A 23,926-nucleotide genomic window follows, 5' to 3' on the forward strand; every position below is an offset into this window, starting at 1 on the left:
ATGTGTTAACTTACTTGCTGCTCATCATAACCCATGAGGTTGGGCCTAGTCTCATCTGCATTTTATATCAGGCACCGAGAGGTTAAATATCTGCCTCCAGTTCCAAGTCAGAAGCCCGAGTCAGGATGTGAACACAGGCAGGCTGACCCCAGAGCCCATGCTTTGGCCAGTCAGGTACTGGTGACCATGACAGGGGAGATCCCTATCCTCACGGAGGAAGAGAGAACAGACAAGGCAATAAGTGATGTTATTTTCAGGACTGATAAATGCTGTAAAGAAAATCAAAGCAGGCTGTGGGACAGAGTGACAAAAGGAAGGCAATTTTTAGACAGCGTGGTCAGGACAGCCCTCTGCCAGAAGGTGAAATCAGAATAAAAGTCTGAGGGAAACAGGGAATCAAGCAACAGGCCTGGGGAGAGAGTACTCCAAGCAGAGGGGACCAAGCCTCCACGATGGAAACAAGCTGGGGGTGTTTCAGAGACATCAGGAAGGCATCCCAAAGTGTGAGGGAGACGAGCAATGGAGAGTCTTTGAGAGCTTCTTAAGGATTTCAGATTTTATTGCCATCATGCTATGAAGGCTCTGGAGGATTCTGAGCAGGGGTATAATCTGCTCTAATTTCCCTTTTAAAAAAATAACACTCTGGTAGTATGTGGAGAATAGATCATGCAGGCATGGGAAATCAGGGAGGCACGTCAGAAGGCTATGAGGGGGGCGCCTGGGTGGCTAGTTGTTAAGCATCTGCCTTCAGTTCAGGTCATGATCCCAGGGTCCTGGGATTGAGCCCCGCATAGGTCTCCCTGCTCAGCGGAAACCTGCTTCTCCCTCTCCCAATCCCCCTGCTTATTTTCCCTCTCCTGATGTTTCTCTGTCTCTATCAAATAAATAAATAAATAAAATCTTTAAATAATAATATAATAATAATAATAATAATAAGTACCACAAATTAAAAAAAAAAGAAGGCGGTGGCTATGAGAGCTTCCCTGGTGAAGCTTGACCGTTCTTGACCTGTAATTGACCTGTAATTGGCTAACAAATTCTCTAATGCAATAGGAATGCTTTCACTTGTCAAAACCTTTCTGAGCAGAGTTTTCAGGGCCCAAATAATCATCTGCTGCTCTCCTGGCAAAGCGCCCTGGGCCCGAAAGTAGGCAACCTGTCCCCAACTGGCAAGGAAGGTGCCTTTGCCAGGCTGTCCTGAGGAGGGCACCCTGGCTCCCACAGGTCCAGAAGTTGCAGCATTTTGAGCTGGTTTTAAATGTGGGTTCACTGGGGATGTCTGACAGTTGAGAATCTTTGTGTTCTTGAGAGGGCGGTTTTAGCATTTCAAACCAGGAGGGGACAAGATAATTACATAACAGAAGAAATGGCGGCACAAAGTACTTACAGGCTCCTTTTCTTAGCAGTTTCTACTCTGCAACTCTATGCTAAAGGATAATGCCAGTCTGTTTGGGAGATGCTTGCCAGTGTCTACATCAGAAAGTGCCAAAGAACTGAATCTGAGTTTATGTGAAATGAGGACTCAGGCTGCTTGTTTTTTCCAAGTTCCAGTGCTAAAGCATCCCATAAAATTCAACCAGTGATGCCTGCAAAATGCCATCATCCTGCAGTTTTCAAAATGAAAACTCATTTACCTGCCAGTATCAAAGTATATGCAAATACACTGATCAGTTTCTTTTTCTGACTATCCTATTATCCTTCCATGGCCTTCACTGAAGATAATTCCTAGGTTTGTCTGAATGTGGCAGTTATTCTGTGGCTAGAAAACTGGAGAACTCAAGGACGGTTATCAGAATCTGAAAAGTCATTTTAGAAGGGATTGTTTGTTTCATTACCTTGCAAGACTTTTGAATTTGACATAAAGAGAAAACTACGGTAGTTAATATTGCTTCTTTTTTGGAATTACCCAGAGTTAAGCATGAGGAAGGGTTAGGGATGTATATGTATGTATATCTACACATATATATGTCACATAGTATGACATGATTTGCTGTCAGCCGAGCTGGTATCTCCTGATGATCCTAAACAAAACTCGAGGCGGAACTGAAGGAAATGGTAAGGGATTTCCCTTCCATACTTTATAAACAACTTTACGGCAAGTAAGAGAGATAAGAAACAGAAATAGAGCTTATGGTATGACTGTTGCTAAATCAAAGAAAAATAGTGAAAAGGATGATTTTTTTTTAGAGGACGAGAAAACCAACTAAAAGCAGACTACTCGGCCTCTGACTCTCTAATTTTGCAGAAAGAGGGACATATCACACTACCCAGGAGACCATGCTGCTGCAGATGTTCTGGTCCACTTCCGGAGGAAGAGCAAAGCAAGCAGAAATCAAGGTGATCCCTGGCACTTCTACAAGACGAGACAAAAACACCTTCCAGGGTCTATTACGGGGTCAGTAGCTAAACAGCTGTGCTCTACCCCATTTGCACCTGCAGATACATCTTCCAAGTAGCAACAAAATTCAGGTTCCTCACCAACAATGGTGTCTCCAAGGAAAGGGCAACAACACCTTGAATTACGATTTTAAAAATACTAGGAAAAGTAGAACATATTTATGTTCTCTGACATATGTCAATGGATAAATGTGTAAATATATCATACAAAGGGGCATTTTTTAAAAAGTGTCATATTTAAAGGTCAGCCTTTAGTGAACAATGAGAATGCAGCCCCCAGGAAGGATGCATTCCTGAGATTCTGGAAAGCTGATATTTTCCTTTATGTTCTCCTTGAGTTCCGTAATATGGTAGGTCATCTTTCTGTGTCTATATGAGTAAGAGGAACAGTTTCATGACCCCATGGTATAAATCATAAATACCAAAAGCAGTGATGGCCAATTAAGGGGGATATGTCAAAGTTTACAGCTCTTAATGAAAGACAGTACATCATCGAACCATCTTACCTGTCGACGAATTATTCCAAGGTCTCTTTTGGCTTTATTCACTAGGGCTTGAATTTCTACAGGATCCTTTACATTCTTATTTTCTCTGAAGGCATCTCTTATCCTCCTGACAGCATAAGTTCTAAATGAATTCAAGAGAAAAAAAGAAAAAGTGTCAGCAGTCTGAAGCTATGCTTTTAAATGAAATAAAAAACCTTTCCTTACAAATTAACTGTCTGTATTCCCCTGTGGATAATCCACTTAGATCTTGGCTCTTGGGACAGGCCCATTTATTACTATTCTGGGATGACTAAGCAAACAGATTAGGGGAATAAATCCAGCACAAACAATTCACATATACAAGGCAAACTGTTACTGAATTGTTCCTCAGACTCTTGGTTCTTCAGTTATTCACGCCTGAGTTCTCTCCATTAATGTGGCTAATTGAACCTTTAATGTACAGGAACAAAGCAAGAATTAAAAAAGGTGAAACGACGTGCCACGTACTCATGCACCAAGATGGTGATCTATGCCTGACTCGGGTCAGCTCCCCAATCTTCTCCCATCTTTTAGCTGTTTATTCCTCTTTTAGAATATAACACATAAGGGTCCTACTACAGTCGAGAGTAAAGTTCATAGCAAAATGCTTTCCTCCATCTTTTTTTTTAGATTTATTTATGAGAGAGAGAAAGAAAGTGAGAGAGCGAGAGCACAGGTAGGGGGAGGGTCAACAGGAGAGACTCTTCAAGCAGACTCACAGAGTGGGGAGCCGGACATGGGACTCAATCCCACAACCCATGAGATCATGCCCCGTGCTGAAACCAAAAGTCGGATGCTTAACCAACTGAGGCCCCAGGCACCCCTGCTTTTCTCCATCTCTATAGTGCATACAAATGCACATACAAGCACATACCAATACCCCTCCCCATCAAATAAATTGCATGCAGCAAAGGACAACAGTTCAAGAGGACGGCCTTCAAATCAGACAAGCTTGGCTTTGCTCCAGGCTCCCACTGTTTGTGTGAACTTGGGCAAGATTCTTAACATAAAGCCACGTTTCCTCATCTGTCAAATGGGTATAATACTACCTACCTCTGAGGGTTACTGGGAGGATTCAGCTTTTTTTTTTTTTTTTTTTTTTTAAGATTTTATTTATTTATTTGAGAGAGAATGAAAGTGAGGGAGATCACAGAGAAGGAGAAGCAGACTCGCTGCTGAGTGGAGCGCCTGATGTGGGGCTTGATCCCAGGACCCTGGGATCGTGACCTAAGCTGAAGGCAGTCGCTTAACCGACTAAGCCATCCAGGCGCCCTGAGCAGTCAGCTTTATCACATAACTCAACCAATGAAAGCTCTTCCTAATAACTTAATGAATTAGTACTCCTTTCTCCTCACTACACAAAGTCAACTTCATCCTTCATCCTCAGGGTCATACTATGGTGTGTGGACAGATGGCAGAATGGTCTGGATAATCAAGAGTCCTTAACCTGATGTGCCCCCTACATAGTCATGGCTTTGCCCCATGCCCTCCACATGTACGCAAGACTGAAGACAAGAGAAGGAAGAATCCAAGTCAGTCACAGCAAACACCATTTTCTCCAGTCCTTTTATGTCTCAGATGGATCTGCTTTTAACTTTAAACATCAGTTAAAGAATCCCTGGGAAACTGTTAATAGCATTTACATACAGAGGCAAAGAGATGAGAAAGGGGAATATACCTTCTTTGGGAGTTGGGAACGTGTTTGGGGAGATGGATATAATTTACTGGGAAAACTTGTTTTAGAGGAGACTACTTTCATTTTAGATCAACTTCCCTAAAGTAAAAAGAAATTTTATTTTATTTTATTTTATTTTTTTTAAGATTTTTTTTTTATTTATTTATCAGAGAGAGAGAAAGAGGGAGAGAGAGCGAGCACAGGCAGACAGAATGGCGGGCAGAGGCAGAGGGAGAAGCAGGCTCCCCGCCGAGCAAGGAGCCCGATGTAGGATTCGATCCCAGGACGCGGGGATCATGACCTGAGCTGAAGGCAGCTGCTTAACCAACTGAGCCACCCAGGCATCCCAAAAAGAAATTTTAAATTAAAAACCCAAATGGCAGGTCTCCTTGTGTTTAAAAGCAAAAGTAAAATGAAATCTTGTGCCATTAAGAATTGTGACAGAGAAAGGTAGATATTTTTAGGACATAAGCCCCTGGACAGTTGCTCATCTGAAGCCTCGGTGAGCCAATGGGAGTATTTGCAGAGATGGTCCTGGGTACTCAGGATCAACCTTGGGGCAACCATGACTGGAAATGGAATCCCTAAACTAGTAGACACTATGTAACAGGGGCTCTTTCATTATGAGGACTTGGCAAGGATTTTTACTAGTAGACTTTATCAGATATTCTCCTGGATAGCTGTCAATCTAACAAGATTTTAGCCAGGAAAGCTGAAAGTAATTTCTAGGATACTTTCTTGCACAGCATGATGGTTATTAACATAATACAGTATCACTGTCCTTCCTCACACCCACCCATTCCTCAAAAGAGTTTCTTTGTCAGTGGTGATGGGAGCAGAGCAGACACCACAATTTAATTCTAACATTTTGTTCACATGTAGGACTGGTTTTGGAACAGGAATTTACCCCAGGAGTCATCCGTTGTTTTAGTTCTTCACTCAGGATGCTGCACGGGCTTTTTGGAAAAATGAAATGGTCAACAGAATTCGTTACTAAATTCATTTTTCTAGAAGCCAGTGACCAGCCCAGAATAGCTAGCAAAAAAGGGAGTACGGCTTGGAACATGAAGTCTGAAGTTCCTCTAACGTTGAAGGAAATCAGAAGATAACTTACGACCCTCAATGACTTCTATCCGCTGAGCTCAAGGTCCAGCCTTTTACAGACGGTTGTGTATTCTTGTTGCCTCCCCAGATCTCCAAAGTCCACACCTAGAGGAGCAAAGTTCTAGGTATTTGAATTAAATGTGTCTAAAGTAATCAAAAGTTGTCTTTTGATTACTGCACCTCTAACATGAATGATGTGATGATGGCTCTCTCTTCTTTTCTTGTTCCTCCTCCTCCATCGTCTAAAACATAGAGTTTTTCTTCGCCCAAGGAGGTCACTGCACTGGCTGAGAATCATACAAGTAATTACTACTGCAAGGACAATTTTTCAGTTGTATGAATAATTTTTTTTCTTAAATAGATTTTTAAATTTGGGGGGAGGAGGGGCAGAGGGAGAGGGCAAGAGAATCTTAAGCATGCTCCAAGCCCAGCACACAGCCTGTCGCGGGGCTCGATCTCACCACTCTGAGATTGTGACCTGAGCTGAAATGAAGAACTGGATGCTTAATGGACTGAGACACCCAGACACCCCAGTTGTAAGGATTCTTTCAAGTGATCCTAACTTTGTGAAGGTAATCAAATCTGCCAGAATCCTCGAATTTCACAGGAGAGGGAGATCCACCAATGTTTCGGTTCTGCCCCCGCCTAGTTTTTACCCTGTTTTTACCCTTCGCATTTTTATCCTTTGTGCTTTTTCCACCACTACAAGGGAAACCGTTTATCCTTGAACACATTCTGGCTATTGGTCTCTTGACCCTATCACTGAGCAAGAACATTCCAAAGGAAAATGTGCAGCTGCCGCACGATGCCTGCCTCAGGACGGTCCTAGGAGGAGTCAGATGCTGTTTGAAATAAGGTGTGAAAAATGAATAAATAAAAGGCAACACAACAGCAAGAGCTCCCAACTCTGAGAAAGCGACCCCATCCACAGAAACCGTAAGGCTGTGCTGCTCATACAGTCCTTCTGCCTCCACCCTCCCGAAGCCTTGCAGGGTTTCTTCATGCTTCTTCGTGCAGATTTCCATTTGGCTTTTCTACTCTACCCCAGCCTTTGCCCTCTGGTCCACCGTGAGACATCCGCGTGGACACAGGCTCTACTGAATATCCTTTCAGCTGCAAGGATCAAACTCCTGTATGGGATTCTCCCACCCATTGTAATTTCCCAGCTGCAAAATAAACCGCAGACAGTAACAGAAACTCTGCAGTGCCCGAGGTCTTGCTTTTACTCCCTCCCCGCTTCCAACGCACTCCCTAATAATCACAGTACCTAGAGGCTCACGTTGGTTGCAGCATCAAAAAGGTGCGTTTGGGAAACAAGCTGATCGAATACTGGCATCATCCTTCGTCGCCGCCTCACCCCACAATCTGGTTTCTCTGCTTACCCATCCTATTAAAAGCATTGGGGCTTTTTCCTTCCTTTCCCTACCCCACGTCAAGTATCTAGAAAACAAAACAATGTGACCTTTCTTTAGCCTCTCTGGGGCAAACTCCTTCAATGGCTTGGTAGGACATGTGTTCCATCAACTTGCTTTAACTCAAATGGGCCTTGTCTCTGAAGACAGTGCTTCCTTTATAGCCCCTATGAGAAAGCTGCTTAATTTAGCCATGTCCCTAGATTCCAAGGGACTGCGAGGAGAGTGCCAGTGTGTTCTGCAACCCTACTGCTGCTTACGGATCGTGGGTTCACCATTACACATCTTTGAGACCACGCTACTTAATGAAACCATGTTGTTTGTCCCCATGACACTGTCGGCTGCTGACTTCTTGATGTCAAGTCTCAAGATTCATCAAGGCTTAGTATCCAACAGCACTCAGTGCATACACAGGCCACTTAAAAATTTAAACTTAAACTTTAAAAATTATAATTAATAAAAATAAGATCCTTTAAAATCAATCACTTTTATAATGAGATGGATGTCAGGGCTTGCCATTTTTTACTGAGTTATCTCTGTTTGCTTTACTACTGGAGAGTTCTAGAGCAAGCTGGTGTCTTGTCTCACTCTCTTATCTATTGGTTATTTCTTCTTAGGCTACTTTGTGAGTTCATCTTATTCTGCTGCCTCTTCTATTTTGTACTCTCTAGGGCTCCCTAATGGACCTCTTTTCTTTTAAATAAAATCTCCTCCATTAATTGAATCTGTGCCCAAGGTTTACTATCATATATATATGCCACTGGCTACCAAGTCTCTCTAGTCCATGCCTGTTTTCTGAGTCCCAAATCCATATAACCCAATTAATTGCCTTTTGGACTTGCTAACACAAGACACCCACTACACCTCCTACAGCTTCTTGTACTGAACACTTTCAAACTGAAGTCACTATTCTCTTTCCTCTCTGGCCCCAGTGCCCAAATTTTCCTTTGCAGGCAGGTGCATTTTCATACAGCTAACTATCTAAGTCAGTCATTTGGGGATTCATCCTAAATTTCCTCCTTTCCCTTAACTCCTTATATTCAATTCAGCACAATATTTTATTGTTTCTACCTTTTATATCTCTTCTGAATCACCTTCCACTCCTTCAAACCTTCAGTCCTAATCTTGGTTCAGGTTCTTATCTCTCACACTAATGCAACAGCCTTGGGATTATGGCTTGTGTGATGTACAATAAAATGGATACTAACAACAAGAGAGAGAAAGCTCAAGGACCATTTGAAGGTCATGAGTACTCTGGGAGGATAACAGGGTGAGGGACAGATCAGAAAGCTTCCTTCTTATGAACGTAAGTTCTCACTAGAACATAAGCCCCACACAATAGGGACTTTTCTCCTTGTTTGCCACTGGATCTAAAGGGCCTGGCTCGGAAACCACACTCAGTAAATACTTAGGGAATAAATAAACTTCTCAAAATATCAGAGGCAATATTAAAAAGATCTTTAGGAAAAAGGCCAATAATCAATAAGGAAAACACAACAAAGAATATGAAACTGGAAAGGAAATGGAATGAAAAGCATTTGCAGCACCAAGACTGAAATAACCTGAGAGGCAGTGGTTATAAAATGTGTACTGAGAATTCACTGAAGAATTCCTATTATACAAGCACGATACTAGGGCTACAGTGGACATCAACAGGGTTTTGGACTCAGGAACTAGACAGACAGGAAATCTACAGAGAAGAAAGAGGCGGTAGAAGTCATTTAAAGTGAACATAGAAGGGCTAAGGAGAGTTTGGCGGGGGCAATGGAACAATTCTTAGCTTGACTGGGGTGGCGTTTTCACAACATCTATATTGTCAAGACACTGAAATTGTACACTTAAAATAGATGCATTTTATTTTAGCTTAATTATTTCTCAGTAGGGTGACCTTTTCTTTTTAAAAAAAGATTTATTTGAGAGAAAGAGTGCAAGTGTACGCATGAGTGGGATTGGGGAGAGAGGAAGAGGGAGAAGCAGACTCCCCACACGGCAGGGAGCCCAATGTGGGGCTCTATCCCTGGACCCTGGGATCATGACCTGAGCCAAAGGCAGATGCTTAACTGAGCCACCCAGGGGCCCCTCTCATTTGGGTGACTTTTAAGGAAAACTGAAAAAACTAAATAGTATAGGAGTTATATTTGCCCACTTTTAAGAAAAGCAAAAAGATACCACCAAAGACTTCAATGTTAGAAAAGGATTATGTACATGGTTAAAGTAGAAATTAATGCTGTACTATAGAAACCAGGACAGAGGACAAACTGGAAAATCAAATTTGAAATAGAAAAATTATGTAAGTTGATGAGAAATATGTAAGAAAAAAATTAAACTTCCGAACAGGGCAAAGGTGTATAACCTATGAATAATAAGTGTGAACAAACTGAACGGGGTAGATAATTAGAGTTATAATGGAAGAAGATGTCCCAGGAGTGATTATGAAACATTGGGAAGATTCACTGAGGTTTAACAACCAGAGTACGATGCCAAGAGACTTACTTATAAAACCCTGAACTCCAAGGTCAGAGAAAAAATACTTTAAGAAAGGATAAAGAAAGACCTTGAAGTGGGTAATAGAGAATGGAATATGGATAGGTATATACTCAGACTTCTGTTCTCAAGACTAAAAGAAAACAGCTGCTCTCCACAGTCATTTGCTGTCTTGAGGACCCAAAGGGGGAAGAAAATAATATCTACGATTGATGGCGCAAGTACCACGCTCAGGACACTGTGCTAAGTACTGGAGAGACACAATCTCATTTTATCTTCACAAACTATGGCTCAGAGAGATTCAGAACATTTAGGCCAAGATTACATGTCTAGTAAGTGGCAGAGATGGGTCCTGAACCCAGTGTGATTTTCACCTCTAAGCTATGCTTCTTCCAGAGGTCGATAAATTCCATCCAAATTCTGAAAAATACTTGGTATAAGCCAAGTAGTTAATCGTTTGAAAAGGCATTAAAAAAAATTGTCTCCTGCTTCACAAAGCTTAAAAAGATCATCTGGTCTCTCAACACTGCTTCAAGTGTTCCTACAAATAGTTCGAGCACCAAGCATGTCTTATGAGAAGTAGCTCCGGGCATTACGAGGGAAAGAGCTATTGATATAAGCAGTAAGAGTGAGTGAAATAATTGAGATTAATTGTTTTAAAAAGGTGGATAGTGATCAATAAGAAGACTTGTGGGGTGAGGAGGTGAAATTACTATCAGAAAACCTACTTCGGAGACCAAGGCTTCTTACTCTTGGGGCAGCTATAAATAAAACCTATTACATCCTTCTCTGTTAAAATCCCCTCATGGCTTCCCATTAGCTTCAGGATAAGGATCAAATGCAGAGACGGTGTACTCCTGCTCATCCCTTCTACTCCATCCAGCACCCCTTCCAGGATGGTCCACTGACTCCAGCCATATGGGAAGACTTGTAGTGTCCTCAGTCTTCTCTCCTTTGGGCCTGCTGGTCCTCCATACAAGGAATGTCCTCCCCCAGCTTGATTCCTTGGCTAACTCCTACTTGTCCTTAAAGACCTAACCCAGTTAGAAACAAATATGACAAAAGATTAATATCCTTAGCATATAAATAGCACCTATAAATTGAGTAGAAAAGACATTAGGCCTACAGTAAATAAATGAGTAAGAGTCCAGAAACAATAACTCACAAGAGAGCACAAAGAGGGACTAAATTTAGAGAGAAAAATGGACAGAGATACATGAATGTTCAGCCTCAGTCATAATCAGAGAAATGCAAATTTAAATAAGGTATGATTTCTGCCATCAAATTAGCAGAATTAAAAAAAAAAGAAGGCCTTTATATCGGGCTGGTAGGAGTTATGAACTGTACTTCCTGTGGGGAGAAGATAGCATAGTAATATGTAATAAAGTTGGTAACTCTTTATCCAGTAATTCTACTTTTAGTAACCTACAGAAATAACCCAAAGTAAGCATGAAGATGTATACTGAAAGATGTTCATTACAGAACTATTTGTGAGCATTAAAAGTAAAAACAACCCTAAATGTGTTCAATAATGGAGAAGTGGCTACATAATGAAATTATGCTTTTAAAATTAATGTTTCACAAAACTTAAAGTCCCAGGTGCAAAAGTCAGAGGTATAAAACAATATAAGGAGAAAGATCATTCTCTTTCCCAGTTCTCCTCTGTAGATGCAATCAGAGCAGTTTTTTATTAGCCTCTCAGAGGGCAGATTCTTGTTAAAACAGCTATATTTTTTTTCCCCACAAGTGGAAGCATTTTAAACATACTGAGTACCTTTAATTCTTCAATTAAAATGTATCAGTAAGCATTTCATACCAATACAAATGGAGCTGACCCATAAATGGTTTTGTCATAGTCCACTGTATGAATTAGAATTCATCTGGCCAGGCTTTCATTAAGGGATATTTAGTCACATACAATCTTGCTATTACAAACAGTGCTGTAATTAATCAATATCCTTGTTTACTGTAGCACTGCGTGTCTCTGAGATGAATTCTGAAAAATCGAACTTACAGGGCAAAGGACGTGTATTTATGATACTTAAAATGTGTATTTAAAACATTGTCCAAATTCTGTGTAGAGGTTCCACCAGAAATGTATTAGCGTGACTGTTTCCTAACACCTTTGCCACCTTTATCTAACTTTCCAATCTTTGGTCATCTAACAGGTGGAAATAGTATCTCATTTAGAAATTTTTTGTTGTTGAGGTGTAAAATGTAACATTATACTGGTTTCAGGTGTGCAATGTAATTTGATAACTGTATAACACACTGAAATGACCACCACAATAAGTCTTGGTAACATCTGTTACCATACCAAATGAACTTGAAGGACTTACCCTCCTGGCAACTTTCAAGTATGTTCTGTATTACTGACTGCAGTCAGCATGCTGTACATTACTACCCCATGACTTATTCATAACTCTAAGTTTGTGTCTCTTGAGCCTTTTCACCTGTTTTGCCTACTCCCCAACCCTTTTCCCTTCAGCAACCACCATTCTGTTCCCTGTATCTATGATTTTGCTCATGTTTTGTTCGGTCATTTGGTTTTTTAGATTCCACATGTTAAGTAAAATCATATGGTATGTCTTTCTCTGTCTGACTTATCTCCCTTACCATAATTCCCTCAAGGTTTGTCCATGTTGTCACAGAAGGTAAGAATTTTGTTCTTTTTTATGGCTGAGTAGCATTTCATTGTGTGTGTGTGTGTGTGTGTGTGTGTGTACGCACGCGTGCGCACACACCCCCTCCCCCCACATCTTCTTTGTCCATTCCTCCATTGATGGACACTTAGGTTGTTTTCATACCTTGGCTATTACAATGCTGTAAAGAACAAAGGTGGGTGCATATATCTCTCTGAATTACTGCTTTCACTTTCTTCAGATATATTCCCAGAAGTAAAATTGCTGGATCATATGGTATTTCTATTTTTAATTTTTTGAGGAAACTCCATATTGTCTTCCACATTGGCTATAACCAATTATATTCCCACTAACAGTGCATGATGATGGCTCCCCTTTTCTCCACATCTTCACCAACACTTGTTTTTTCTTTTCTTTTTGAGAATAGTCATTCCGACAGGTGTGTGGTGATATCTCATTGTGGTTTTGATTTATATTTCCCTGATGAGTAGTGATGTTGAGCATGTTTTCATGTGTCTGTTGGCCATCTGCAGGTCTTCTTTGGAAAAATGTTTATTAAGATCTTCTGCTCATTTTGGGGGAATAAAGCTGACCACCTTTTCACAAGCTTAAAGCCATTTACATTTCTGTTTATATTTTTTACCTTTTTTGAACTCAATGATTTGTCTTTTTGATTCATTTGTAAGATCTATTGTGAGAAGTTGAAATGCTCTCCCCAGTCTATCATTTGGCTTTATGATATCTGTGTATTTTTGTCACATAGAGATGTTTTAGATTTTACAGAGTCAAGTGTATAATTTTTATGTTATGGCTTCTGGGTTAATTATCATACGTATGAAAGCCTACTCTACTGTGAGATCACAAGAAAACATTCACCCATGTATTCTTGAGACTCTTCCAGGATTAATTTTTTGTTTCACTCTTTCTGGAATTTATTTTAGTGGAAGGTGTTGAATTTGAATCTAACTTTAGCCTCTAAGGTTAAGTATTTTAAAATGACGGCTATAATTACATACTCAGAATGACGTCAATTGTGGAATATATAGGCACAGAAGAACTAGAAGGAAATACAATGGCATGTTAACAGTAATTGCTTTCGGCTACTGGGGTTTATGCTTTCTAGATTATTATAATAACCACAATTTCCTCATAATTTTTAAGTTCCTAGTGACATCATCAAATCAGTAATATACTTCAAAATAAAGAAGAGTCAGCAATAGAGAAGGCTCAATTCATGGGAGAAGAGATTGGGTTTTGAATTTCTGGTGAGACCAACCAGGCTGGCAATAAATATAAAACTCAACAGTGAAGAATGAGGCACAACCAGGGTGGGGGGGGCATGTGATTGTTCAGAAGAAAGCAGTAGGATGGGAAGAGGAACTAGCTCTGGAGACACAGTAAATATTTAAGAGCAGGCAGAGAAGGTCAGAGGAGAGGCAGAAGAGAGAGGCGACAAGAGGCATTCTTTACACACAGAGAGTAAATAAGATTGCTCCAAGTCCTACAAAGGATAACACCAAGGCTGAAAAGGGCTCCAATGAAGTTTGTAGGTAGGAATTTTTTTTTAAGTTTTTTAAAGATTTTATTTATTTATTTGACAGAGAGAGAGAGAGAGAGAGAGAGATCACAAGTAAGCAGGCAGAGAGAGAGGCGGAAGCAGGCTCCCTGCGGAGCAGAGAGCCCAATGTGGGCTCGATCTCAGGACCCTGAGATCATGACCTGAGCCGAAGGCAGAGGCTTAACTCACTGAGCCACCCAGGCGCCCATAGGTAGGATGTTATTTAGTAACTTTAGCAAGAACAACATCAGCATATATTTACTGACTATAATGTAATAAATATATAGAAGAAAAGAAAACCCTTAAATTCTTGGAAATACACTCATAAATAGTAACTAAGGCTAGAAAAATTTCATTATACAATAAGAATATTTTTAGAATAATGAAAAAGATTATGCATAAAATCTCTGGAATTAGGTCAAAGCCATACTTAGATGAAAATTAATGGCTTATATAGCCTTATTAGTAATAAAATAAAAGTAGAGTTTAATATTTCTTAATATTTTTTAAAAGATTTTATTTATTTGAGAGAGAGAGAGAGAGAGGAGAGGCGCACCTGTGTGAGTGTGCAAAGGGAGGGGCAGAGGGAGAGGGAGAGAAAGAATCTCAAGCAGACTGCACTGAGCCCAACATGGGGCTCGATCTCTTGACCCTGAGATCATGACTTGAGCCAAATCGAGAGTTAGATGCTTAACTGAGTAAGCCACCCAGGTGCCCCTTTCTTAACATTTTATTAGCAAGGCAAAAGAGTATCCCATGAGAAAATAAGGAGAAAAAAAAGCTATTTTTAAAATGTGTCAAACAAATTAAAAACAAAAAAACAGTCAGGGGAAGTAGCTAAGACAAATGTGTTTATTCTTTCATGTTATGGTTTCTGGGATATACATACATTAGAAAAAAAAGTGGTGAGGAAAAGAGAGTAAGGAGGATGGGAAGTATGAGAAGAGGGGTTTAAAAGAATCATTTCAGAAAATGAGAGCATGTGTAGACTCCAGAACCTGACAACCAGAAGGGGCCTGCTGAGGTTGGAAACAGCCAGAATGGTGGTACCAACTTGCCAAACATGGTGATTCTTCTTTTTCTCCAGTTGTGTTTGGTTGCCCAGGTCGTTACGGAAAAGACAGATGTTTGAGGAAATCCGTATTTGCAGGTTTGAGAGATGAGAGTAAGAGAAGGGCAAGACAGACGGTGAGAGAGAGAGAAAAGAGAGAAAAATGCTCCAGGGCTCAAAGGAAGTGGTGTTAGGAATTTCTTCCCCCATGGCCTGAACCGCTGAAAACTCCAGTTCTTAGAACTTAGGCTATCACCCCACTCAGCAACCTTTTGGTGGGATTTAAGTCCTAATCTAAATGTCTAATAATAAACAGTCAAATAAATTACGGCAAATTAATGGACTATATTTATTAAAATAATAAATATGAAAATTATGTACAAATGAGAAAAAATATATTTGAAAAACACGATTTAAAAAAATATTTCATATAACTACAGATTTTCAGTAAGTTTCTATGGAGAATTTTTTAAAGTAACAGTCTCTTTAAAAAGAAAAAAAAAAAGCTAATAAAATAACAGCAAGCAAGAAAGGCACCACCATTCTGTAGCAGATATTCTGAACCTCAGGCCCTGGAGGAAAGGTTTACAAGCATTCTGTCTGGGTTCCCTTTTTGATGCTTAAAAACATTTAATATTTTTAACCTGTAATTCATCAAAATTGAACTTGTAATTATCACTTGGATCCTTCCTCACAGCCACTGACATTTTGTTGCAAACAAGATTTTTCAAAATGCAAACCAATTTATCAAAGTAAAGGCCACCTATAAAACTGGGGTTGGGTTTTTTGCAGTGAGGCATTTCTGCAGTGAGGCATACAGATCAAGTAGCTGGGAGGTCCTGGCTTCTCTTTTATTTGGTTTTAGATGCGGCTCTTTGGACAGCACAGTCCCACACAAGCTGACTCTAAGAGCCGGCGGCGGGGAGGCTCAGATCTGCAGTCCGTTCTTCACATATTCCTGGCCTGAAAGATGACCAGGTCCTTCATTTGTGAAGTCCTGCAACTACTCTCGTTAGGGGAAACACAAGACAATACTCAAGTTTTAACTGTCCTCACATCCACAGAACACCTTCTTATGGAACTGGTCATCTCTCTTATAAGTTAGTCCCATGGCATAAAAGGCTCTGTGTGCAGGGATACGGTTTTCTGGCTGTTTCCCCCTGCACTTACCAGAAACAAGCCTGACCTAGGACCACAAAATCAAGTTCAAGTTTTCATTATGTAATAAGGGATAAAAGTCAGGCTACCCAATACAATTTTAAAAATTTTATTTTAAATTATAGTGTGAACTAGCCAGTGTAAGACTTGACCTTTAGATGATTTAAAATTTACGGAGAATAACTATCCACAGTAAGAATATTCAATTAATTACTTCTGGATTTTCCACTGGGAGGGGGTGGGTGTAAAGCAGGAATGATGGAATCCTCCTGGTCATTAAACTCAAATGTCTTCATTAAAATTTCCTATCAGTGCTGCTACAAAGAAGCCAAATCAAATGCCTTTTATTTCATTCTTTCCTCCTGCCATCAGTCACCAGCAACAATAAATGAGCAAGGGAGGAAAGACAAGAGGGAACAGATTAGTCACCTACCTTGTGCTCAATGTATTAGTAAGGATAATTCACATACCAAAAAAAATGCAGAATGATTCTCCCTACCCCTTCTTACAATGTGTGAAGCAGCAGAATATTTGCTAGGCTATTCAGAAGCAAAGAAAAAACTACATAAAAATATTCCAAGTATATATAGTACCCAGACCCTTCCATAAGAAAACCAGAAACCAGGAGATAAGATAGGTATCAGGCCCTGGAGTCATGACCGCTAAGTACAGTCAAAATCCTGCTCAGCTTCCCCTGAGTATCCTGGCTTTGGAAAGGACAGCAAGGACAAGCTGGGTCTGTTTCCTCAGTCCCTGAACACCAGATTGAATCCAGGGTAAGAGAGGCCATTAGCTAACTTTACTTTGCTTACTTGGAGTTAAAGAGTTCTGAATGCTCTATGTAAATTTATGCAAATGAAAACATTAATCACAGCCCTAGATTTACTGACAAAATCTGGTAGCCCTTTCTCCCTTTGGAGAGCTTTAATTTTGCTTTTCATAGAGAAGAGGCATCTCTAAAGTCTTGTCTAGTCTAAAAATTCTATGAATTTAAAAATGCAATTAACCTCGATGTCTCCTGGGATGTCATAAGCAGCATGAGGCATGGAATATCATGTACCATAATAAAGGGATGGTTATTCTGATCTAGGTGCTCTATTGCCTTGAAACAAAGTTTGTTTGCTTGGCCATCTATAATACAAACAGCTTGTTACTGTATCTTTCTTCCAAGTAGGTCAAAATATTTCCATGCATTATGTAATTTATTGCCATAACATCTTTGTGAATCATCTAGTAGGTGTTTATGTGTTAGAATTTAATTTTATTATAAAGAACTTGAGGACTTTAAGACTAAAGAGAATTGAGCAAACATTTGCATTTACAAATCTGGTTGCTGCTTACCATACTGCTTTTTCACATTAATACTGACTAAATAATATTAGAACGACGCTTGCCATTTATCTGCCCAAACGACAATAAAGTATACACGGAAGGTCAAACACAAATGAAGTCTCGAAATAAACTCTGTGATGGATATAAAGCTAAGTCTCCTCATTCTGCCACAGGACTGGTGGCAATGGGCATCTTTAGCTGTGGCCATACCACATCTCTCCCTTTAGGGCAGGAGGTGGCTGAAGAAAGCTGGCCACAGGCTGTCCCTCTAATCTTCCATGTTTTGCTTACTACTTACAGCTCCTGTCCAAAGTCAAGTCTTGGCAATTCTCTTGGGATACAGAGGATTCTCAAAGGTGGTGACACTTTCTGGACACTGACGTGCATACGTTGGTTAGGAAGACATGGTATTCTAAAGATAGGCAATTACATGTTATTACACTGACAGAAGCCAAGATGATTTGCAGAAGTGTGAAGCAGTTCAGGAGAGGAATGCACTGCATGGCTAATAAAAACCCTTCACCACATGGCACTGGGCCTTTGCCTTTGGAATTTGATAGTCTTCTTCTAACTGCTTAAGTCTAAGGTCTTAGCACTGCTGCTCTTCGGATACTGACCACAGTGTGTAGACACCAGGTCTGACTGGGAAGATATGAAGGGCTTTCTGCTCCGTCACTCAGAGTTAGTACTGAAAACTCACGGATCAGAAATCTGCAACATGCTTTGATTTTGAGTTGCATGAAATTTTTATTACTTGGCCTAAACCTAAGGCTGACTTTTCAATATATATAAATGCTCAGAGCAATAAAAGCATTTGGCTTCAGTGTGGTCTGTAATTCCATGATCCAACACACCCAGCCCATAATAACAAACAGCATGTTCATAGGAGATACGGAACAATGTTTAATGTAGGGTGTACAAACTTAAATGAGTTCCACCTTCTTTACCTCCTAAAATTATAAAACTGTCCACCTTACATTAAAAGCCACACGAGTGTGATAAACTGTATTTACTTAGAACTGTCGTCGATGGATTAACAGAAAAAGAGGCCCCAAACTCTCAGCCCATGTTCAACAAACTGAGGTTTAGTTGGGAAACTTTCCTTGCAGCATTCCTTTGCAAAACATATTTCTTAGAAATAAGAAGTTCTCATGTGTATGAACAACCACAGCAGGCAGAAAACAGATGATCTAACAGATTTGGGGAGGACCTACCTTCTAATTGCCTAGTTGTGCTTTCAAGAGCCTAAAGCAGGTGAAAATCAGATCTGACAGCATTTTCCAACATGTGTTATGTGGGGGAAAAAAAAAAAAAAACAAAAAAAACCCCCTAGTAATCCCCTGGGAAGAGTTACAAAGAGTATTTGCATATTAAAGCAGTAAAGAAACCTGGAAACATGGGAAGACAAAGTTAGGCACCCAGATTCATTCACAGAACCTCTCCCCACGCCCAGTAATACACACTACATTTTGGGAAATGCTGATTTCAACAAACCTTCTACTGAGGCTGCTGCTTTCAGGTTCAACAGCTGGAGACTGAATGGGCAGGTCCCAGGCCCTCTCCAAGTCCTGCTCAGTCATCAAATACTTCTTTCGCAACAACCACTAACTGGTCCAGCACAGTGCCTACACACCAGACACAGCCTTGTTACTTTAATCATATCTTCTTCAATCCTCTAGCAACCCAGCCTAAGAAGGGCGTCAGCTGCTCTTAGGTATATGAACTCCATTATAGCAGAGATCCTCAACAGAGATCCCCAGCCCCTTCTCTCACAAAGTCCTCTGTCACATAGATCCCACAGCCAGTCCAAAGTCAGATCACAGTAGTAAAGGGGATCAGAACATTCTGTCCCCAAATATGTCACTCTGGTATTTGGTTATTTTAAATGGCAGGCAATTGAAAAATAGCAGATGCAGGAAGGGCTGTCTGTCCTTTCTGCCCAAAAGGCAGGGGATAATTTCCCACGAGAAAGATGTCCTCCCAGTACCAGTAGAGAGCAAACATTCTTATCACTGGAGATGGGGAATCTCCGTCAGGATGAGTTTACGCAAACAAGCCATACTGAAACAACCCTTATGGGGTGCCAGGGTGGTTCAGTTGGTTAAGCGTCTGCCTTTGGCTTAGGTCATGATCCCAGGATCCTGGGATCACACCCCACATTGTGTGCCCTGCCTCTCTGGGGAGCCTGCCTCTCCCTCTCCCTCGTTCTCTTCGAAATAAATGAAAAACAAAAAACAAAAAACCCTTACATTCCATTAGTTTCCTCCATATATTTCCTACTTTCCTATAATATATTACCCCCCAAAGCTACAATCCTTTTCTGTGCCTCATCTGCCTCATCACTTCTGCACAGTTTATCACCCTTTGTGAAAATGGTATTACTAGTCCTCAGGTCTAACTTCTTCTTGGGGAGCTTCATTTTTCTATATAGACATGCATATGTCCTATAAAAATGTTAACATGACGGGGCGCCTGGGTGGCTCAGTTGGTTAAGCAGCTGCCTTCGGCTCAGGTCATGATCCCAGCGTCCTGGGATCGAGTCCCACATCGGGCTCCTTGCTCGGCAGGGAGCCTGCTTCTCCCTCTGCCTCTGCCTGCCATTCTGTCTGCCTGTGCTCGCTCTCTCTCCCTCTCTCTCTCTCTCTGATGAATAAAAAAAAAATGTTAACATGAAACAGAATTTGTATGCTTTGTCTTTTGTTAATCTTTTCACAGTTTAATTTGCAGGTTCCTGGTACAGAACACAAGGATTGTCTTGTGTTTTTGCTCTGCTACAGTGGCCTGTGGGATTGCTCAGGACCGTGGACAGTTCTGGCTTGAGAAGATGCCTACAGATCGGTCACTGTAGTCCCAGGTCTTGCCTGATCAGGTTGCAATTCTACAGCTCTTTCCCTAGCTTGTCCCTTCACTCCTCCATTGAAACTAACCACTTGCTTTGCTTAAAGACGGGTAATAAAAAATTTAACTTCAATTTCAACCCCTGATTCTTAAAATGGCCTATACTATATATCCTTCTATCATGTTTAAAAAGAGTACAGAACAGTATTCTGAGAGACACCACATTCACATACCCTTCCTTACAGCATATTGCCATAGCTGTTTTGTTTTATTAATGGTTATTGTTGTTACTCTCTTACTGTGCCTAATGTATTAAATTTTATTGAAGATATATATGGATAGGAAAAAAAACTTCATGTATACTACAGGGTTCTGGGCCATCTGTGGCTTCGGGCCTCCACTGGAGGTACTGAAATGTGTCCCCCTACCATGGACAAGGGGGAACTAAAATATTGTCCTCCCTGAGCATAAGGGAAAGGGATACCTGTATGCAGATACAGAGGTCTTGATAAACAGGGAGAGCAGTCTTAAGAGACAATGGTTTTGAGCTCAAAATATTATTCTTAAAACTCAGCCTGAGAAGAAATGTTCTGAAATCGAAGTCTTGATTTTTGGTACATGTTAAGTGGCTTATAGCTCAAAATGACCCTGAAGGATAAACCATTTTTGTTATATAGGGGTTCATTTTATCACTGATTTATTTGAGTATCTCATCTAAAGTTTTGTTGTTTAAGAAAAGATGGTCCTGGGGGTACCTGGGTGGCTCAGAAGTCGTCTGCCTTCGGCTCTGCCTGTGATCCCAGGGTCCTGGGATAGAGCCCTGCATCAGGCTCCCTGCTCAGCAGGAAGCCAGCTTCTCCCTCTCCCACTTCCCCTGCTTATGTTCCCTCTCTCATCTCTCTTTCAAACAAACAAATAAAATCTTAAAAAAGAAAGAAAGAAAGAAAGAAAGGAAGAAAGAAAGATGGTCCATCGTAACAGCCTTTTAAAAAAGTCTTGAAGGGGGGGCGCCTGGGTGGCTCAGTGGGTTAAATAAAGCCTCTGCCTTCGGCTCAGGTCACTATCCCAGAATCCTGGGATTGAGCCCCACATAGGGGCTCTCTGCTCAGCAGGGAGCCTGCTTCTTCCTCTCTCTCTGCCTGCCTCTCTGTCTCCTTGTGATCTCTGTCTATCAAATAAATAAATAAAATCTTAAAAAAAAAAAAAAAAAAAGTCTTGAAGGTCCAGAACTGGAGTGGATGCAGAGCTCTTTGAGGCCTCTGGTTCTGTCCACGGCAATTCCCTCAAGGTAAAAGTGAAGCTTTCCTTTTCTATTCAGTTTAGATTTTGCCTGGGAGTGTAATTTTACTCCCTGCTGCTCAAAACATATCAAGTCTCTGACTGAAGTGAGTACTATCTCTGTAGGAATGACTGAAAGCCCAGCCCTCTATCTATTGGTTACTCAGCTCGATCTGTGGGTGGCACCAGGAATCTACAATCTTGGGTTTCTTGTGGAGCTGGCTTTATTCCCTGTGGTTTGGTGCCATTAGCCCATATTAAGAGACGCCAGAAGAGAAAACTGTCCTTTGCAATGGACCATATTTATGTTAAGAATGTTTTCCTTCACGAGAAAAATCTCTTGAGTTTTCATGCCAGAAGAGTTTTATTTCTATGCAACTGGCTGTTTGTATATCATAGACACTGACTCGCGCAACCATTCATGATCTTCTCTTTGCATAGGCTCCTGGGAAGCTCGAACCAGAGGTTGTTCCTGGCTGCCTGTTCTCAGCACCCACCTTGCTTGTTAACCTCATTTCAGGTCTCATTTTGGTTTTCCTACCCTTATGTTCCAGATTTTCTCAATAACGGCACACATACAATCTTGATTCACTGATAAAAACACACTGAAATAAGTCAGGAATAAAATTCAATGCAGTTTGTTTTCAGCTCATTTGAGAAGACATAAGGTTGCAAAACTTCTGATTTGTTAATTGAAAATTTGGAACAATAATGCTAAAAGACAGTAAGGTTCCCAGGCTAGCCCAAGGCAATTTAATATAACCCCAATACAGCAAGAGATAGTATTAAGAAAAACTACTGCCATTCAAGATAAGCTCTGTAGGGTAATTCTATATTCATGTTAAAAAAGAAACTTTTCTTATTAGAGAATTTGTATGTAAAGATGCATCACTGATTATCCAAACTCATCTAGGTACAAGATATACAAGTTAAAAGTGCAAAGAAATTCATAAGCATTTATGTAAGAGAAAGTCCAAGGGCCTTATAAATAATCCATATTTTATTCAGTCAAGTTGACTTGCTCTTTTTCCCTTATATAAACAAATAACTAAAGGTAATTTAATTCAGTGAGAGTTGTGAAGTGAATACAGATCTTTGAAGAACAATAAAATGTTAATTTTATGATCCTATTTATTTTGCTAACGCTTCTTCATGAGAGGACACAAATGCAAATTTTGACTCAGGGTCAGTTCTTAATTTTCCAGCATCAGAAAACGAAATCTATTTGAATACCTGAATTTTACAAGCAAATTCAACATATTTCATATAGATAAACATAATAATGTCTTGGACATAGTTATTCATAGGTCTAGACTAAGGTTTATATTTATTGGGCTCTCACTTAGCATTTATGCATTTGAAATCTACATAGTCAAATTTTCTTGACAAATCTTGGCTTCTAAGGGAAGAATTCCGCTTCTATGAACCCTTGGTGCTGCTTTTAAATGCATGACTTCAGAGAGTGGCACCATCGGATGTGGATTTAGAAAACCACTCTGTGAGAAGGTGAAGGATGCCTGGTAGCATTAAGAACTGGCTGTTATGAAATCCAGATGGAAACTGCTTAGGGCCAAAAAAGGCAATCACCGTGGGAACGCAAAATTTCTGCTGGTAAGAGAAATATGGGAGCGGCAATCGATGGGGCAAGAAGATGGACTATGGGTAAAATAAGGAGAAAAAGTGAAGGGATTTCCAGCTTGAGAGCTGAACACCCAGACAATGAAATGAAATGCAGGAGGGCCATGTTTGCTGGGACAGATGTGGAATCTTGTCTAGACACACTCAATTTGGTAGCATACCCAGAAGATGAAGGAAGGTTTTGCAGAGAGAAGGGTTTGCAGGAGGGGAGAAAGGATAAACTAGGGTGAATCATGAGAGCACACACAGGGTTGAAGGCACAACTGATGAGCACACTTCTGGAGGGTGTGAGGAGATCAAGATGCAAGGGAAGGGCCCTCCCATACTGAAGGAAGAGGGGTAGAGGAGGAAGAGTGTCCCAAATAGGGAGGAGACCAGGAGACAGTGAGGTCCCACATGCCAGGGAGGGAAGGAAAGAAGGAAACATGGTGGCAAATGGGCCAAAGACAAAAAAAGTAACAGAAGGAATTTGGCAAGTCAGATTGCGGCAGAATGAGGAGTAAGCTGGAGGGGACAGGAAAAGCACGTGTAGAACACTCCTACCATGAGCAGTCTATCAGGGGATCATCTGTACTCCAAAGAGCACAACCACACTGGTCTATTTTCTACAGGGTTGGCCAGTGGCTCTATTAGAGTAATGTTTTCCTATAGAAGCTGGCTGGCTGCTCTTTAAGGTTCCTTTTGGCAGAGGCTCTCAGACACCATTCTAGTCATCCCCATAAAGGAATAGATGCAGACACGGGACAAGACAAGAGCACGAGCAGACAGAAGCGTGGGAGGGAAGGTGATGATGGCAGTAGAACACTCACATCTCCACAGCTCATCACCATCAGGA

General features: G+C 40.7%; 1 protein-coding gene across 2 annotated transcripts in view; it reads right to left on the reverse strand.

Moving 5' to 3' along the window:
• LYRM4 (LYR motif containing 4) overlaps positions 1–23,926 on the reverse strand; it is a 166,917-nt gene that overhangs the window by 118,227 nt on the left and 24,764 nt on the right. For both annotated transcript variants that reach the window (XM_032341015.1, XM_032341016.1), the window contains exon 2: positions 2,904–3,024. In XM_032341015.1, the coding sequence (XP_032196906.1) occupies positions 2,904–3,024 (121 nt within the window). The remainder of the gene's footprint in view (positions 1–2,903; positions 3,025–23,926) is intronic.

This window comes from Mustela erminea, chromosome 4 (genome assembly GCF_009829155.1).
Source record: "Mustela erminea isolate mMusErm1 chromosome 4, mMusErm1.Pri, whole genome shotgun sequence".
Lineage (NCBI taxonomy): Eukaryota > Metazoa > Chordata > Mammalia > Carnivora > Mustelidae > Mustela > Mustela erminea.